We start from the raw sequence: 20,136 nt of genomic DNA, 5'->3' as shown, positions 1-20,136 counted from the left end.
AGGACAGGCGAGCAAGACCACTAACTTACTGTCAGTGAAATTGCTCTCCCTCCCTCGCAGCTCCACCATTAAGTGAGGCCTTCCCCAGCCCCTGCACTCTAGAGAGTTGGTGTTCGAGGCACTCCTCCACCCGCTTGTTTCACCTGCGCCTCATCCCTGGTGGTCCAGTGGACCTCTGTCTCCATTCTCTCGCTCAACTTTTTCTCTCCTTTTTCGCTCATTTTTTTTCCCTCACTTCTATCTCATCCCTTCACTCTCCTTCTAGGTCTTTCCTCCATTTTCTGTAGTTTTCCCCCCATTTCAAGCTTCCCCCTTCACTCTCCTTCTGTGTCTTTCCTCCGTTTTTCACTCATTTTTTACCCTCATCTCAATTTCTCCCTTTCAATCTCCTGTGTCCTCTGCGTCTTTCCTCCACTCTTTCTTGCACTTTTGCTGCCTTATTTGCACTTTTCTCTCTCTTTTTGCCTTTTTACCTTATTTCAGCCTGTTTTTCCCTGCCGCTGCTGCACCCGCAGCCCCTCCCCCCAGCACGACCACTCCAATTCAGCTCTCCTCCCCGCCTTCCAGCCCTCTCTGACACCTACTTAATGGCGACTGCGCCGCCAGGGGACCAAAGGCAAGCCCGTCTGCACCTGTCCGCGACCCGACTGCAACCAGCGCCAGGAACCCTGGATCCCTGCACCGCCAACGCTACAACCCAGCGGCACTCCACGCTCTCAACCCAGGCCCCAACAACAACTGCAAGCTAGCATCACCAGCCGACAACCATGGACGGTTCAGCTGTCGCCACTGCGGGCACACCTGCAGCACCGCCAAGACCACTGACCAAGCGCAATCCGCCCGCAAGAACACAACCAAACCGAAGACCCTGCAATGCATCTTCCTTAACGTCCGATTCTTACACATACACGCCACAGAAATCTGGGACCTTCTCGACAGCACTACCCCGGAAGTAGCATTCTTTACCGAAACCTGGACCAACACCACCTCGGGACCGGACATCGCCATTCCCAAAGGATACAAGATCTCCAGGAAGGACCGCCCCACCCGCACAGGAGGAGGAATCGCCATCGTCCACAAATCCACCCTCCGCCTGAGCACACTCTCCGACGAGCCCACGGACCTGATGGAACACGTTCACCTCAAGATATTTGCCAGCCCTACCTCCACCCTCCGAGGAACCCTCATCAACCGACCCCCCTGGACCCTGCAAACTTTTCACCAACTCCATCACAGACATCCTCTCCCCGCATACCATTGCGTCCAACAACTACACCCTACTGGGAGACCTCAACTTCCACCTCGATAACCACTGGACCCCAGCACCACATCCCTCCTGGACAACCTCCACAACATTGGACTCCGCCAGATCATGACCGAACCGACGCACTCAGCAGGACACACCCTTGACCCCCTCTTCACAACAGGAAACTCCATCACCTTCAGCCACACCACCGAACTCCCATGGACTGACCATCGATGCATCCACTTCAACTTCAGAACTCCCACCATCCACAGACACCAGAACCTGCTCCCACAAAGAAACTGGACCAGAATCACCGATGACCAGCTAACCTCATCACTCAGCAACTCCACCCCAACCATCGTGGAAAACAACGACGCCAACACCGCAGCCCGAACCCTGCACAGATGGATCTCCGACAGCGCCAACACCATAGCCCCCCTCAAGAAAAACAACAACACCCACGCCAAGAAAGCTAGATGGTTCACCACCGAACTTCGAGAGCCCAGACGCACTTGCCGCCGCCTCAAAAAGGCTTGGAGGAACACCAAATCCACAGAAGCACACAACAAATTCAGAGCCGCCACCAACGCCCACCACCAACTCCTCAGAAAAACCAAGAAAAAAGCGATTGGAGACAGAATCTTCCCTCGTGCACACAACAGCAATGAACTCTTCAACATCATCAAGGAGTTTGCCCAACCCACCAGCGAGTCCACCAACATCCCTCCCTCACAAAACCTCTGCGACAAACACAGCACCTTTTTCCACCAAAAAATCAAGTGCATCTATGCCAACTTCGACGAAGACAAACAACACACTGAACCCTCACCAATCAACCGACACCCTGAACCCAGCAATCGACAACTGGACAGCCCTCACCACCGAAGACACAATGAAAACGATGAAGTCAATCCACTCCGGGGCCCCTCGGACCCCGCCCCCCACCACATTTTCAACAGAGCCGCCGACACCATCGCACCCATGCTCTGCCTCACCATCGTACTTCTGCGGTGGGTTTAGGGGGGAGCAGGACAATGGCGCTTTAGGCAGGAATTAATTATTGGAGGAGGGTATAGGTGTGGGCAAGTTAAATTAACGGTGCAGCCAGTGTAGAGGAAGACCCAAAACCTCTAAATGAGTTAGGGGCGATAAGCCTGTAACACAAAACAATTGTACAACAAATACTGGGCACATGTTTTTTCATAAACAGTATAGATACTCTTGGGTGTTTGAAAGTGAGGTGACACCGGTGATTCAAAATCAGTTGTTTATATGGTTGGAATTCTTCATATACGTAAAAACAACGCCAGCCGACGCGTGTTTCGTCTACAGGACCAAGCCTGTGACTCTTCAGGGCTGTAAATATCATAATCAAAGGAACAAGGAATGTATACATGTATGAAATATTGAAAACATATCATGAGTGAATAATGGAGCAAAAAAGGTGAGTGAAAAGGTGGGTGATTTGACATAGCACTGCAAAAAAAATGTGTTCGCTACAATGTGGAAACCCTACTAGTACAAGTGGTAACATGGAAATGTTTAAAAATTGTGGCGGAGCACGATCTAACCGTAGATCTGTCTCATGTGAAGGATGATAAAAATGAGTAGAAATGAGAAATGGAAGTGGTTGAAATGGTTGACCAAAATGCTATCATAACATAGTCATGCACGGAAAAGTACGAGCGAAAATATATTAAAACAGTGTGGTTTTGGAACATTGTTACAGTCAGCCTCGTTAATGGCGTAGGGTAGGTGGGCTCTGACAACTTGATTTAAAGCGAAGAGGGAAGAAATTTCACAAACAGCAACACTGATAATGCGTGAAAGGTTGGATGTATAGTTCAAGCAATGTTGTTGAGGTAATGGTAAAGCCACACAATAAAAGTTACTATCAGAAGAAACGCAGGGCTGTTTGCGCAAAACAGCAACAACCGGTCATCTTGGGAGTTCAAACAGTACAATGCATATAAGTAATACCAGTTAATGTCCGCTGCAATACATTGGATATGAGAGCAAGATGTGCTCTGCTGACTAAAACATGATCCTGTGTGAAGAAAATAGGGGAGAAGACATTCAATAATAGAGCAGCGATGTGATTATAAAATGAGTGATCGAGACATGCACTGTAACGCGGTGCATGTGCGGAAAAGAGGGGATTTTACAAAGAAATACCTGCAGTGACGCGGTGATAGTGCGATTCTGTAAAAAACACAAGGATGGCCGGAATGAGTACATGGAAAATTGGAGATCTGTAAACCAAAACGGGGCTTGTACTGAAAGGGGTAGTGCCACTCACCAGAGTACCGGTGATAATTCCGACCCCGTAGCGGGGTCACTGGGGCCACTGGTGTGGGCGGTTGAGGTATGTATATAATAGCCAAACGAGTAAGTCCGTGCTGGGTAATGGTGGGTTGAAAGTTGGTACACGTGCGGGTCCGCTTGTGTCCGTTCGAACCTGCGGAGAAAAGTATAAGATCGGTCAGCAGACGGATGGTCGGTGAACCGAGTGCAGACTAGGATGGCCATCGTAGTAAGAACATACCTCTGGAATTCAGAGTTGGGCTGTGCTCCTCTCGCCTCGGAGTAAGTGAGGCTGAAAAGGGGGCGGGAGTCGGGTTTATTAAGGAAGTTGGCCCGCGGGAGGTGGGGGGGCGTGGCCGAACAACTAGAGCGGTGAGTGTTGGTGAAATATACCGGAAGTGGGTATAATCTCAGAGACGGTCTAGTGAAGGGGAATGTCAAAAGGAAGTGAGAGTGTCTGTGATCGAAGCGCTCTCAACATTTACAGACCAGTGATAGGTATAAAGTTACAGGATCATATTTGCACAAAAGGTTAAAACTCTTAAAGTGTCAAAGTGTGACACTGACTCGTCATCTTGATTAGTGCATACATAAAAAGTGATCGCTAAAAACGGTTTGGCGATAGAAACAAGTAAGTTACATTTGTATAAAGAACAACATATTCGAAAAACATTGCATGAAGAATGGGCTAAATTACACATTTATGGTTTCAGTGGCAAAACATAATGTGTCAAATGAATGTTATTGGAGATCAATCTGATGGGGGAAAAGGCAGACGCTGCAGGGCATGTGGTGAACTTTTCCACAGTAAGGAGGGGTTTAATTACACAGAGACCACAACCTGTGGGTTAACCGGGCGTGGTAGTGTCTCAAGTACCCAGGAAGTATTGAAGTTCGTGGTCGATGTTCTGACCATACTTAACCGTGTGTAAGCGCATGATCCAGTCACCATCAACCACTCCCTGGCAAGCGCCTTGTTCCCTGACGACTGGAAACCCGCTGAGATCAACCCCCTCCTGAAGAAACCCTCGGCGAACCCCAGCAACCTCAAAAACTACAGACCCATCTCCCTGCTCCCGTTCCGAGTGAAAGTCATAGAGAAAGCCATCCACAGCCAACTCGCCAATCGAAGAGCACAACATCCTCAACTCCTCCCAATCCAGATTCAGAAAAAAAACACAGTACAGAACCCGCCCTCCTCGCCGCAACAGATGACATCTGTACCTTACTGGACAAAGGAGAAAGAGCACCCCTCATCCTCCTTGACCTCTCAGCGGCGTTTGACACAGTCTCCCACCGCACCCTAATACGCAGACTCCATGACGCAGGGATCCAAGACAAGGCCCTCGACTGGATCCGCTCCTTCCTCTCCGGCAGAACGCAGCGGGTCAAACTCCCCCCTTTACTCTCGGACCCTACACCTATCACCTGTGGAGTCCTCCAGGGGTCCTCCCTCAGCCCTACGCTCTTCAACGTCTACATGTCTCCGCTCGCCGCCATCGTCAGAACCTAGGGACTCAACATTGTGTCATACGCAGACGACACCCAACTCATCCTCTCCCTATCCAACGAACCCAACACCGCCACACAAACTTTCGAGAAGGCATGGAAGCCGTCGCAAAATGGATGAAAAACAGCTGCCCACAACTAAGTACCAACAAAACGAAAGTACTCATCATGGGCCCAAACCCAGATGCCTGGAACGACAACTGGTGGCCCCCGCCCTCGGAAGCCTGTCCACCCCCATGGACCACGCCCGCAACCTGCGAATCATCCTGGACTCAGAGCTCAAAATGGACAACCAGATCAACTCTCTCTCGTCCTCCTGCTTCCACACCCTCCCCCTCCTACGTAAGACCTTCAAATGGATCCCCCTCGAACACAGAAAGACCGTCACTCACGCCCTGGTCACCAGCAGGCTCGACTATGGCAACGCACTCTATGCCGGAATAAATACAACCTCACTGCAAGCTACAGAACATCCAAAATGCCGCCACAAGACTGGTCCTCAACATGCCTAAACACTGCCACATCTCCAAGCACATGCGCACACTCCACTGGCTCCCCATCGAAGCTAGAGTCACCTTCAAGATGCTAACCCATGCTCACAAGGCCCTCCACGACACCGGACCAGGATACTGAACAGCCGACTCAAATTCCACGTACCCCAAAAGACCCTACGATCAGCCCAGCTCTCCTACGCCGTGGTCTCCCGCACCAGAAAGACCAGATCGGGAGTCCGCTCCTTCTCCTTCCACGCGGCCAGAGCCTGGAACGACTTTCCACTCCACCTCAGACCAGTGCTTGAAAGGGAAAAATAGAAGTGCAGGTACTCTGTAGCGGAGTACCTGCTTGATTTTGAGAAGTGCCGGTACTCTCCAATTAAAAGTATAGCATTTCTCTTGAGAAGTGCCGGTACTCCTCCACCGAAAATAAAAAGGTGCCGGTACTCCGTACCGGACTGTACCGGCCCATTTAAAACACTGCCTCAGACAGATAACGTTGCTCCCCATCTTCGCAAGAAACCTCAAAACCTGGCACTTTGACAGACCCCCTCCTTGATGGACTGGACCCTGCAAACCCCCCACCCCCCCACCCCCCAGCGCCTTGAGACCCTTACGTGTGAGTAGTTGTGATTAACAAACACCTGATTTTGATTCATGGCCTTATGTTTAGGCACGATAATTAAGTGATTTTCCCAGACTCACAGGCTGTTCAGACTACGCTGAGACTTGAGCCTAGGTCAACAACTCTGCCCTCACCTCACATCCACATGATTATATATTTCAAGCTGAGGTGGGATCATGCATTTGGGACAGTACTGCACAGCGCAACTACGTTTTACATCAGTGCACACACGTGTTATATTTGGCAAATGTACAGTTTTGAGATTCATGTAGGTAACCAGGAGTTTGTGACAGAAGTCTGTAATGTTGACAGAGGCCACCATTAGCCGCTGCCTCACGCGCTCCTCTGTAGTCATTTGGAATTCCCTTCTCTGGGGCTTGTTTGACTCGACCACAGCCCGAGGACCTCAAGCTGGTTCTACCAGTGAAACTTGATCACCCCTGCCGACTAATTTAATTTCTGTAATACAACTGGTGCTCATGTAAAACGCTCTGACACCTTCGGGTCGAGTTCGCGATATATCAAATGTATGCATTCAGTAGGTGTTACGTAAATCACTCTGTAAATAGATTTATTTGAGGTATTACTTGGAAAAATTGCGTCTGCATCTGTTAGAGCGCTATGTTATGGTATACATTCCTCATACATTTATGTGGCGTAGTATTCAGGCGGACTGCACCGGTAGTTTCAATCCCTTACTTCTAATGAGAAGAGTGAAACTACAAGTCCCATCATGCACCGTGTTGGATGTTCCTTGAAATCTATGACTGCTTGAGGATGGCTAATTGGCTACGCATGACATATGCAAACGACAACACGAAGCACGCTTCGAACCTCTATGACGTAAGCATTTCGATTCAAAGCGCAGCAGAGCGAAGGTAGGGGGTTTGTCCAGGTGCGAGTCCCTAAGGCTAAAGTAAGTCGAGGATAACCCAGTTCATCCGTTGTTTACCGACGACAAGCAAAGAACGAGTCCACCCAGTGGCCCAGGGACGTGTCCTGCAATGCAGATGAGAGCCGAGGCAAGCTCAGGCATTCTGGCGGGACTCCTTTGACCCTTTGCATTGACTGACGAGAAGCACTTTTACCTGCTTCGAAACCCGATCCCTCTGATGCTTCAGTTATGTAAGGAAGAAAAGGGGCTGGCCCATCATAGCGCATCCCGAGGAGTTAAAAGGAGTGACCAGGCTTGCACCAGGGATCGCACAAGTGTGTTCTGGGAGTGCTGCGCTCGTGAGGACACAGGTGGACCAGGCAGGTGGGGAAAACTGACGCTTTTCAGGTATATATTTACGCTTTTCAGGTATATATTTACGCTTTTGTCGATCAGGGGACGCATGCGCACCCACCCATGTATATGTTGTTGTTATGAATGTCTGATATATAAAATGAATGTATGCATGCGTTGTCCTGCCACACTAGCGCTCTGAAGCGGCCGAGAGCTAGCAATAGGACTGGAAGGAAGTCCACCAATAAAAACTGAAATTCATACGTGATGCGCTATGCTCAGAACGGAGTCAGTGCTTACATTAGTTATTTTATCGAGATTCAGGAAACGTGCATTTGAAGTTTAACCCCTTGACCGCGGTGCGGGTGATTTATGGCGTGGGCGTGGTTCGGTGGCCCCCGGCCGTCCTCCGCACACGCCCATGCAAGGGGTTAAGTCCTGAGTTTTTTATTGTGCTTGTTTAACTGTGACTAGCAGCTGAATAAGAAGTGGCACAAATAAGAGAACATTGAACAAAGTGACCCGTCTCTTTTAGTATAAGTGCATTTTATTGTCCTTTTGTACAGTAGGAAAGCAGGCTGGGGGTAGGTTGAAACATAAAACACTGAATAATAATCCGCCCAGTCATCCCGATCCAACCTCACAGAACTTGTTCCTCTTTCGATAGTCCTAGTGTGTCTCTGTTTTATCCACAAGCTGCCATCCCACGCCAGTGCTACGCATGACGTTTTGACAATTCAGTCCTTTGGGACAGAATGAAAGCAAGGGAATCAAATAGCACTTCGAATAGCCGACAGACCTTGTGTAGCGCTCTGCTAAACGATTACTTGAGGTTTTAGATTCACATGCATCGCAATTTTTCTGATATTGAAGATGAACGTATAATTACTGGCCAAGCGTCTAGATCAAAATGCCACCAACTCAGTCTTAGATTCTTCTGACGATTATAAAAATGTACATAGTTAAAAGTGATATTTTTGTATATTTGTAATCAATATTATTGTGAACGATATTTTTGTACATACCCTTATAAATATAGAAGCACAATATTGTGGTAAACAAAGTTTTGAACACAATATTGTTTGCAAGATTTTCAACTCGAGGTAACTGCATGTTAATCAAAAAGCATTCAATTCAAATAAACTTTATTCGGTTTCACGTCGAAAAACCATAAAAGTTACAAAGGTTACATGTACATAACGAGCATTTGCAATGCAATAGGTCTCACAATGGTAAGATATTGAGCTATTGGCATTCTAAATGACAATGCCTTTTATTTATGTGTTTAAAAAACCTGCAATAATAGAAGGCATTGTCATTTACAATTTCACATAAGAAACGGGTTGCACACCGTTTTTCAACCATATTTTACTTGTCATTTTTAAACCAAATCTTTTCCGAGTGGCGTGCTCACTTTTCGTGCCAAGCCCACACTGCACGTGTAAAACATAAACACCAAAATAGTGGGGTATTCCTTTAACCCCACTTCAGTGGCGACAGCCTCCTTTTTCAACAGTGCATTTGCTTCCTTTATTTCATCTGAAACTTTTTTTCTTTAAATCTTAATCCTTATGTAATGTGCTGCACAATCGCTTCACTTTTAGTTATCTTTCTTGATCTCCTCCTCATGCAAGGCAAATACGAGTTTCCCAGGTTTCTCATGTAATGGCGGGCCATCTGAACCTCTCAACCAAAAACACGACTAAAGCATGGTTCCTTTCAAGCAGTATGTTTATTTATCCAGTGCATTTCGGACCCATTTGGTCCTTCGTCAGGGAACATACTGCTTAACTGCAAACATCATCCTCTCTTTGTGAAAAATAGAAGTTCTATTTGCATTCGATAAATAAACATTGGATAAATAAACATACTGCTTGAAAGGAACCATGCTTTAGTCGTGTTTTTGGTTGAGAGGTTTGGATGGCCCGCCATTACATGAGAAACCTGGGAAACTCGTATTTGCCTTGCATGAGGAGGAGATCAAGAAAGATAACTAAAAGTGAAGCGATTGTGCAGCACATTACATAAGGATTAAGATTTAAAGAAAAAAAGTTTCAGATGAAATAAAGGAAGCAAATGCACTGTTGAAAAAGGAGGCTGTCGCCACTGAAGTGGGGTTAAGGGAATACCCCACTATTTTGGTGTTTATTGTCATTTACAATGCCAATAGGTCAACGTTTCTAAATGCGAGACCTATTGCATTGCAAATGCTTGTTTTGTATGTTGCAGATGTCATTCTGACTCCTTTTTAGGTCTCGCCTTCTCCATTCCGCAGGAATGAGTATGCAAGTCTAATGCAGCTAAACCACTACTTAAACCCAAGGCTCTCAAAAGGCTCCCAAAAAGCGGATTTCGAGAAGTGCACGTCCTCTTTCACGAGCTTGCCCGAGCCTTCTGCCTATCAGCCTCCCTCCCACCTCCCCCCTAATTGCTTTAACTTTCATGGCCTCAAGGCCGTGAGCTACTTGAAAGAGATCCGCTCCGCAGCTAATCTGAAATCAGCATCTCTCCCCCTCCCACCTCCCACGGCTGTCCTTTCTGCCCGCCTCGCACACCACACACGAGCTTGCCCCACCACATAATGTGCACCGTGGTTATTTTTTGACAGTGTGCGATGCTTTGCACAATATTCCAGTGCATGTTTCTGTTTGTTTTAGCTCGCCAAAGCGCACGTTTTCTTCATCTGCCTACCTAGTAATGCTTCTCTGCCTCCCTGCCTTGTCTCGCCTGTGTGGCTCTCTCCTTGCCCGAGCCTTCTGCCTATCAGCCTCCCTCCCACCTCCCCCTAATTGCTTTAACTTTCACGGCCTCGAGGCCGTGAGCTACTTGAAAGAGATCCGCTCCGCAGCTAATCTGACATCAGCATCTCTCCCCCTCCCACCTCCCACGGCCGTCCTTTCTGCCCGCCTTGCACACCGCACACGAGCTTGCCCCACCACATAATGTGCACCGTGGTTATTTTTTGACAGTGTGCGATGCTTTGCACAATATTCCAGTGCATGTTTCTGTTTGTTTTAGCTCGCCAAAGCTCACGTTTTCTTAATCTGCCTACCTAGTAATGCTTCTCTTCCTCCCTGCCTTGTCTCGCCCGTGTGGCTCTCCCCTTGCCGAGCCTTCTGCCTATCAGCCTCCCTCCCACCTCCCCCCTAATTGCTTTAACTTTCACGGCCTCGAGGCCGTGAGCTACTTGAAAGAGATCCGCTCCGCAGCTAATCTGACATCAGCATCTCTCCCCCTCCCACCTCCCACAGCCGTCCTTTCTACGCGCCCCGCACACCACATACGAGCTTGCCCCACCACATAATGTGCACCGTGGTTATTTTTTGACAGTGTGCGATGCTTTGCACAATATTCCAGTGCATGTTTCTGTTTGTTTTAGCTCGCCAAAGCGGACGTTTTCTTCATCTGCCTACCTAGTAATGCTTCTCTTCCTCCCTGCCTTGTCTCGCATGTGTGGCTCTCCCTGCGCCCTTCCGTGATGCGCTCTCCCTAGTGTGCTCCCCCAACCCACGCTGCTTTCATGTCTGCGTCCTTCTCAAGCTCCACCTTGCTATTGCATGTTTGCTCTCCCTGCACCATCTATATTGTTCTCTAGCTTCTGGTACCCATTTACTTCTGCCCTCCAATGTTGCTTCAGCCACTCTCCGGCTCACCTCCTGCTCCCCCTCTCACAATGCACGTGCACTCCCCCCACCCCTCCCATTTGTTCTCTATTCTTGCATTTGTTCACGGCCGCCAGGCCGTGACACCACATCAAAGGGCTTCTCCCAGCGTGTGCTCTGCGGCTTCTCCTCCCCTAATTATTCATGGCCGGCCAGCTGGCCGTGCTCTGCGGCTTCTCCTCCCAAAATTATTAATGGCCGGCCGGCCGGACGTACTTTCAGTTTCCCGGCCGCCCCGCACTTCCCATGCATGTCTTGTTTGACGAAATGTTACTCAATGACCTTGCTTTCAACAAGAATGCCCTTAAGCCTTTCTAAACAGGCTTATTCTGCCACCCTTATTCTGCTGCTAAGTGCTGTTAGTTTAACTCGCACAAAGTCACATTACGTAAAGAGAAAGGCTATATCCAAGTGAGTGCTTTACCCATCACCCACTGAAACTGCTGACCTGTTGCTCCGGCATGTACACAAGAGTGGCATACGCTACGCACTTCGATCGCTGCATTGTATGAGGCCATATTGCTTGTGCTGTTCACTTCTGCTAGCACTCCGTACTGTCACCAAGCTAGCTCTCAGGGAGTCTCTCGTGTGCTTTAGCCTGCAGTTTATCGATGTAAACATCCCACTCATTGCGCTGGGGCGCCACCACCTGCTGCACAGACCGTGTTCTCTACGTTACCGTTTTGACAGCCGCCCACTCAGCCAGAGTCCTAATGTCGGGGCGGGAGTGGACTTCCGGGGTATATCTTCACAGCGCTTCAATGGTGCAAACCCTAGTTTCTCTTGTGCAGCAATGTGCCAGAAGCGCGTCCCTGCCTCGTCATCCCAGCGCACACACCTACTCACGCCACTGAGCATCAGCGATGGGTGGTAATACGACCCAAAGGTGAGCCGAGGAAATTGCCAGTGCCCACCACACCCAGCGATCGTAGTGCAATTGTGGCCTTGGCGAATCGATTTTGGTGCATCCAGCACTGCCTGCCACTGTTATCATAGCATACCGATCATTACAAATGCTGACTCTCAAAGGCCCCGATCTTTAACATCGGGTGAAGTAGCTTGTATATATAGTCATCTTGTGCTCTCGTTTTTCTTCATTACAGAAAACAAAAGAATGCTAGCTAATGGGACAGCATTCACCAAAATGGGGTCGCACACTGCTAATACACCAGCGGGATCGCCCCTAAGGACCATGGTAACTGTAGTACTGTTCTCTACGATGCATCTTCTTTCGAATTCTCGCGTGTCTTCAAATCTTCGCCATCCCTGTACACGTGTTTCGGGGTATTTACCCCTCATCAGCAGGGATTAGGCCATCTTCTTATCTTCTGGGGTTGCTGCGGGCTGCCAAATATTACCAGGTATAGTACCACACAAAGGTGCGCAGGTGCGGGGTCCCGAGCTCGTCAGCTCAAAGCTCCAAGGAGCATAAACATTCACCAAAATGGGGTCGCACACTGCTAATACACCAGCGGGATCGCCCCTAAGGACCATGGTAACTGTAGTACTGTTCTCTACGATGCATCTTCTTTCGAATTCTCGCGTGTCTTCAAATCTTCGCCATCCCTGTACACGTGTTTCGGGGTATTTACCCCTCCTCAGCAGGGATTAGGCCATCTTCTTATATTCTTAGCTAATGGGACAGCAGTTTACAATTTTTTACGGGTTTCCTATTCTAGTTTGCTTTTGTAGCTGAAGACTTAGATAGATATCTTATACACTTTGATACGCAAGACCCACAGCACTCACAGTGATTACACCATTCTCAAGGTGCCTTCCACAGGTGAGTGCCATTTAAATAGGTGATAACACACATCATTCCCTGTTTGTCTCCACATCCACTAGTTTGAACACATTTCCTCGGACCTTGCTATCGGACAGCCGTGTTGTGTTGACGTTAATATAGAACTCTGTGACTGCCTGTGCCTTGCATTAAATACATTAATTAATGCGATCAAAGGCATGCTTGTTGATATTAGATATGTGACACCCTGCGTTGTTCAATATCCGACATGTGATACAGTTGTTATACAGAAAAGCGTTCTGCCTTGGAGCTGCTTGCTTCTGAAAGCTAAAACGTCTTTATAAACACACACACAACCACACACACAACCACACACACCACCACACACACCACCACACACACCCAACCACACACACCCAACCACACACACCCAACCACACACACCCAACCACACACACCCAACCACACACACCCAACCACACACACCCAACCACACACACCCAACCACACACACCCAACCACACACACCCAAGCACACACACCCAAGCACACACACACACACAACAAGCACACACACACACACAACAAGCACACACACACACACAACAAGCACAACACACACACCCACAACCACAACTACACCCACAACTAAACCCACAACTACACCCACAACTACACCCACTCCCAACCACACACTCCCAACCACACACTCCCAACCACACACTCCCAACCACACACTCCCAACCACACACTCCCAACCACACACTCCCAACTACACACTCCCAACTACACACTCCCAACCACACACTCCCAACTACACACTCCCAACTACACACTCCCAACTACACACTCCCAACCACACACTCCCAACCACACACTCCCAACCACACACTCCCAACCACACACTCCCAACCACACACTCCCAACCACACACTCCCAACCACACACTCCCAACCACACACTCCCAACCACACACTCCCAACCACACACTCCCAACCACACACTCCCAACCACACACTCCCAACCACACACTCCCAACCACACACTCCCAACCACACACTCCCAACCACACACTCCCAACCACACACTCCCAACCACACACTCCCAACCACACTCCCAACCACACTCCCAACCACACTCCCAACCACACTCCCAACCACACTCCCAACCACACTCCCAACCACACTCCCAACCACACTCCCAACCACACTCCCAACCACACTCCCAACCACACTCCCAACCACACTCCCAACCACACTCCCACACACACAAGCACAACCACACACACAACCACACTCCCACACACACAAGCACAACCACACACACAACCACACCGTCAGTGCACAGTTTCACCAGGCACAGACACCATCAGTCGTCAGTGCATGCTTTCACCGGGCACAAACCCCACCAGCTGTTAGTGCACACTTTCACCGGGCACAAACAACACCAGCCGTCAGTGCACGCTTCCACCAGGCACACACCACCAGCCATCAGTGCATGCTTTCACCAGGCACACACACCACCACCAGCCATCAGTGCACGCTTTCACCAGCCACACACACACACCACCAGCCATCAGTGCACGCTTTCACCAGCCACACACACACACCACCAGCCATCAGTGCACGCTTTCACCAGCCACACACACACCACCAGCCATCAGTGCACGCTTTTGCCGGGCACAAACACCACCAGCTGTCAGTGCACACTTCCACCAGGCACACACCACCAGACATCAGTGCACGCTTTCACCAGTCACACACACACCACCAGCCGTCGGTGCACGCTTTCACCAGGCACACACCACCAGCCGTCGGTGCACGCTTTCACCAGGCACACACCACCAGCCGTCGGTGCACGCTTTCACCAGGCACACACCACCAGCCGTCGGTGCACGCTTTCACCAGGCACACACCACCAGCCGTCGGTGCACGCTTTCACCAGGCACACACCACCAGCCGTCGGTGCACGCTTTCACCAGGCACACACCACCAGTGTCGGTGCACGCTTTCACCAGGCACACACCACCAGTGTCAGTGCACACTTTCACCAGGCACACACACCACCAGCCGTCAGTGCATGCTTCCACCAGGCACACACACCACCAGCCGGCAGTGCACACTTCCACCTCAGCACCACCACAGCACCACTCAGCACCACTACAGCATCACTCAGGGGCACCACAACATCACAATGCGCTACAACAGCATCACTGAACGCCACAGCATCACTTGTCCCCAAAACAACATCACTCAGCGCCACCACAGCATCAATCTGTGCAACCATTCAACAACAACTGGTTCAAATATTTTCTGTCAATGTTTCAAGCTTTATTACAAATGTCATAAAAAGATGTTAAATGTTTTCACTTCTGTTCTTGTTAAAACATTGTGATTTGTCAGATCAATACACGTAAGACAGGGGAAAACTAAACATGTACCTTTACTAATGCTATAGATGTAACATTTGCTAACTTTATAACTATTGGCATTTCTAATAACAAAATTAATACTTTTATATTTTGAAAAACAAACAAAAAAAATATTTTTTTACATTTTACACACCAAAAGCTCAAACTTTTCTATTGCGAGACCTATTGCATTGCAAATGCTTGTTTCCCTTTCTTACCTTCCTGCTCCAGACCTGCATGAGAACTTCTGAGTCAGATTGGGCTGGTATGTGTGATAGCCCACAAAATATATAACTCGAACGCCAGAGTGGGCTTGAACTTCTTTATTCCACCTATACAGCGTTGCAGCCTCTTGCCTTCAATGACGTGTTATAACTGCCTTACATATATTCTGAAACCCCTTTCATTCCAGCACATAATCTTCCACCTACAGTTATTACATCTTTCACATTCCAATCTTACATCACCTTACTACACCCCCCCTTTTTTTTTTATGAAATGAGGAAAGAAAGGGAAAAAACACATATATCTAATGGCTTAATGTTCAATCGATCTGGTATTCTTGAAATCCTTACAGATATCCTAAGTTACTGTTCTTCTCGTTGATTATTCAATTGTGTATTTTCTTGTGCAGTAACTCTTGCTTTAAAGTTCTTGAAAAAGATTTTATTTCTTGTTACTATTCTATTATCATTATTCGCTGTAACCGCAGTTCCTTGAATTGTTCTCTCTTCCATAGGTGCCTCCTTATTTGTTGTTGTCTCGCTAATACCAAGTCAAGTTGATATTCTTGGTCTTGAATGTTTTTTTCACAATCTTCATAATATTTCATTTTGTTTTTTGCTTCCTTTTCCTTTTCCATTATCTCAGCATGATCTTTTGGCAGATCTGCTGGGAGATGTGGTAACTGAGTTTTCCTCGGTTGACCAAACATCAATTCCGTAGGACATTTTCCACTTGATCCATGAGGAGTATTATAATAGTCAATTAGAACTTGACATAGGCCCGGCCTTTTTAATGGCTGGCATCAATCTTTCCACCATTCCATTCGACTGAGGCCATATTGGAATTACACTTCTGTGTATGATTCACAAATCATTAATACATTTCTGAAATTCATTAGCACTGAAAGGTGGCCCAATTATCTGTTTTTAATACATTTGGTATTCCCTATGTGGAATATATTTCATCAAGAACTGGAAGGTCAACGGATGCAGAGCAGACGTTGATGATACTTTTACTACAGAAAAATGGGAATACTCGTCATTATTGCTACATTAGCCCATGCAACTTTTGGCAACTCAGACATGTGCAATTCTTCTATTACCATTTCTTTGGTTGGACATTCACATAAAAGACAAGTGTACTTGTATAGTTGGAAACTAAAAAAAACAAAAAGGCCCCCTTGGATTGAAAGATGGGGAATCAGATTAATGGATTATAATTTTAAAATCATTCATAAACCAGGGAACGAGTTCAATCCAGCAGACTATTTGTCCAGGCACCCAGTAAAAACTGAAATGAAACAACAGTTGGAAGCAGAAGAATACATAAGTTTCATAATTAGGTCTGCAGTTAACAGAGCCCCTTTTAGACATTTAACTGACTTGTTCTATAGTTTTATTTTGCCTTCTTCCATATTTGAGGCATGTTTTTGTACGCGGTCACCAACTTCAAACCTGCAAATGTGTAATGACCGATCGATGTAGCTACGTTGGCGGCTCACTTCATGGCTACCCTCCTTTTGCATTTGTCACCCTGAGTGGGACGGGTATGCCTAGACGTGGGTCCCGTGGTCTCCATACCGCTGGAATCAAGCTATCCTGGCTGAAGAGGGGTGACACCCCGAGACCGGTCCTAGGATGCTTGTTTCCAGTCCAGGGAGGACCTGGCTTGGCAGTTCGGGCTGGACTATTCCCCTGAGGCACAGGGTCAAGACTGATTTGCATATGGCTGGGTTCAAACTGGAATGGCATGGTGAGCACAACTTAGAGGTGAATACAAAATCGAACAATTGGTGCCATCCATGAACCTACAATTATAACATACTGAAGCTACGTATACCTAGATGTGCCCAGATCCCTGACAGATCCTCACTGGACCATAGAGCACTCCAATGTAAACAATCTATCTCCGACTTAGAAAATACTGATCAATATTGCACACACTACATAAGATGAGAATGAGGTGGGCCCTTGATTTGGGGAGGTGGATCATGCTGAGTTAAAGATTAATGTAGCCATAAGATTAAAGTGTTACATAGGACATACCACTCTCGACTGCTGTTATTTAAGTTTGGGATTGGAGACACCATCCTCTGTCTTCAGTAAATCCAGTAAAGGAGTGATTTGTTAGTAGATGAGATTGAAGCTCCGGCTTGTATAATAGGCTCACTGTACTAGGTAAAGAATTTAGAAATGAATCTGTTTAGCGGAGAAACTGTTCCTCTTTAAATCTGCACGCACCTTTATTGCACTTTGAAATCTATGACCTTGAAGAAGTGGTCTCTACAACGTCTCTACAACGTCAACAGAGGTGCCAGCGTTCAGAAGGCTACGGCTATGGCGCCAGGCAAATCTGGAAAGCAGACTGCTCCCCACCTGCTTGCTTACCATATAAACGTAATGCCTGGCAAAGGTGAGAGTGAGAAATCTCTTGAACTCACCTTCAATCAATAAATACATTTATAAAGCGCACTACTCACCTGTGAGGGTCTCAAGGCGCTGAGGGAAGGGGGGGGGGAGCTCCTACTGCTGGAAGAGCCAGGTCTTGAGGTGTTTCCTGAAGGTGATATGGTCCTGGGTCAATCGTAGGTGGGTGGGAAGGGAGTTCCACATCTTGGCAGCCAGATAGGAGAATGATCTTCCTCCGGTGGTGGCTCGGCGTATCCGTGGTACGCTGGCGAGGGCGAGGCTGGCGGAGCGGAGTTAGCGGATTGGAGTGTGGAACTTGAGGCGGCTGTTGAGGTATTCGGGGCCCGTGTTGTGGAGCGCTTTGTGTGTGTGGGTGATCCTTTTGCTGACGGGAAGCCATTGCAGGTCTCTCAGGTGGGCAGATATGTGGCTGTGGCGAGGGATGTCGAGGAAGAGTCGTGCGGATGCATTCTGTATGCGCTGGAGCCTTTTCTGGAGTTTGGCTGTGGTTCCTGTGTAGAGGGCGTTCCCGTAGTCAAGTCAGCTGGTCACGAGGGCCTGGGTGACGGTCTTTCTGGTCTCTGTGGGGATCCACCAGAAGATCTTTCGGAGCATGCGCAGGGTGTTGAAGCATGAGGATGAGATGGCGTTGACTTGCTTGGTCATCGTGAGGGAGGAGTCCAGGATGAATCCTAGGTTGCGTGTGTTGTCCGTGGGTGTTGTTGCGGTGCCTAGGGCTGCGGGCCACCAGGAGTCATCCCAGGCGGATGGGGATGGTCCGAGGATGAGGACCTCCGTCTTGTCTGAGTTCAGTTTGAGACGGCTGAGTTTCATCCATTCTGCAACGTTTTTCATTCCTTCCTAGAGGTTGGATTTGGCTGTGGCTGGGTTTTTGGTGAGGGAAAGTATCAGGTGGGTGTCGTCTCCGTATGAGATGATGTTGAGGTTGTGCTTGTGTGCGATGGCGGCGAGGGTGCTCATGTAGATGTTGAAGAGGGCTGGGCTGAGCGAAGAGCCCTGGCGTACGCCTCAGATCATCTCGGTGGCAGCTGAGCGGAAGGGAAGAAGGTGGACTCTCTGGGTTCTGTCGGAGAGGAACGAGGTGATCCAGTCCAAGGCGTTACCTCGGATCCCGGCGTTGTGGAGGCAAGTGATTAGGGTGCGATGGCAGACTGTGTTCTGGACCTTTATTCAGTAATGGCTCCTCCGCTATGGCAGAGGGGCGTCACCCCACTGCTCTGCGAGCAGTAGTTAAAAGAAAACGAAAATGTTAATAACCAGCATTATTATCATTTTAGTTTTGTATTTCTTGGTGTGGGGTGGGGCTAGACAGGCAGAGCAGGGGCCAGGATGAGGAGTGGTTGCTCCACTCTAAAGTGTGCATAACTGTTTGGCCGGCCCTATAGGGCTGACCATAACAGTCATGCGCACTTTGCATGTTCTGCACCCATGCTGCATTACAGCCTGGGTGCAGGACATGCCCAGTCCTCCATTCCCCGTCTGAGCACCGAATCAGGGTGCTCAGACCAATCACAGGCCACAATTTTATCCAGACTGATTTATGGCAATTCCTTATATTTAGGCGCCAACAAATCTTGTACTCGGGGCCTTCAGAGAATACAAAACGCCAAGCCCGTACTCTACTGGTGCTTGCGAAATCATGTTCAGTGTCCAAGTCTCTACCTAAATTACACTGGCTGTCGGTAGGGAAAAGAATGCAGTTTAAGACATCTAGGGCCCGATGTAGGTGGCCATTACCGGTCGGTAACGGCCGAATTCGGCCGTTACCGACCGGTAAATGGGTCATTCAGATGTAGGGGACCTTTTTTACAGAATTGGTAAATTTACCGATTCTGTAAAATACCGAATCGGTAATTTTACAGATTCGGTAAATCTCACATGTAGGTGGCACTGCAAACAGTGCCACAGGCCTTTAGGAGTCGGTATTTTACCACCCAATCCAATTGGGTGGTGAAATACCAAATCCAGGTGTGCATGCACACCTGTGCCATGTGACACACAGACATGCCCTTAGGGCATGTATGTTTGCCACATGGCACACATGCCTGTAATTGGGGTGCCAGAGGGTGTCAAAGTGACACCCCCTGCACCCTTGCAAAATTCGGTATTTACCAATGTGGTAAATACCGATTCGGTAATGCCCATTGATTCCTATGAGCTTCAATGCCCATAGGAATCAATGGGCATTACCGATTCGGTATTTACCGAATCGGTAAATACTGATTCCTTCCGATTCGGTAATTAATTACCTACATCTGCC

General features: G+C 48.3%; 1 protein-coding gene across 3 annotated transcripts in view; it reads left to right on the top strand.

Moving 5' to 3' along the window:
* LOC144818802 (prostaglandin reductase 1-like) overlaps nt 1-20,136 on the top strand; it is a 330,315-nt gene that overhangs the window by 57,248 nt on the left and 252,931 nt on the right. Inside the window, exon 1 of one of the 3 annotated variants that reach the window (XM_078676573.1) lies at nt 7,261-7,436. The exons of 1 other annotated variant lie outside the window; for it this stretch is intronic. In XM_078676573.1, the coding sequence (XP_078532699.1) occupies nt 7,291-7,436 (146 nt within the window). In that variant the 5' untranslated portion in view covers nt 7,261-7,290. Of the gene's footprint in view, nt 1-7,260; nt 7,461-20,136 lie in introns of those variants that run through there. One more of the 3 variants, XM_078676572.1, reaches the window with a different exon arrangement.

Source organism: Lissotriton helveticus, chromosome 2_1, assembly GCF_964261635.1.
Source record: "Lissotriton helveticus chromosome 2_1, aLisHel1.1, whole genome shotgun sequence".
Taxonomy (NCBI): domain Eukaryota; kingdom Metazoa; phylum Chordata; class Amphibia; order Caudata; family Salamandridae; genus Lissotriton; species Lissotriton helveticus.
Note: the sequence above shows the minus strand (reverse complement) of the source record. Positions and strands in the feature narration are given on the sequence as shown.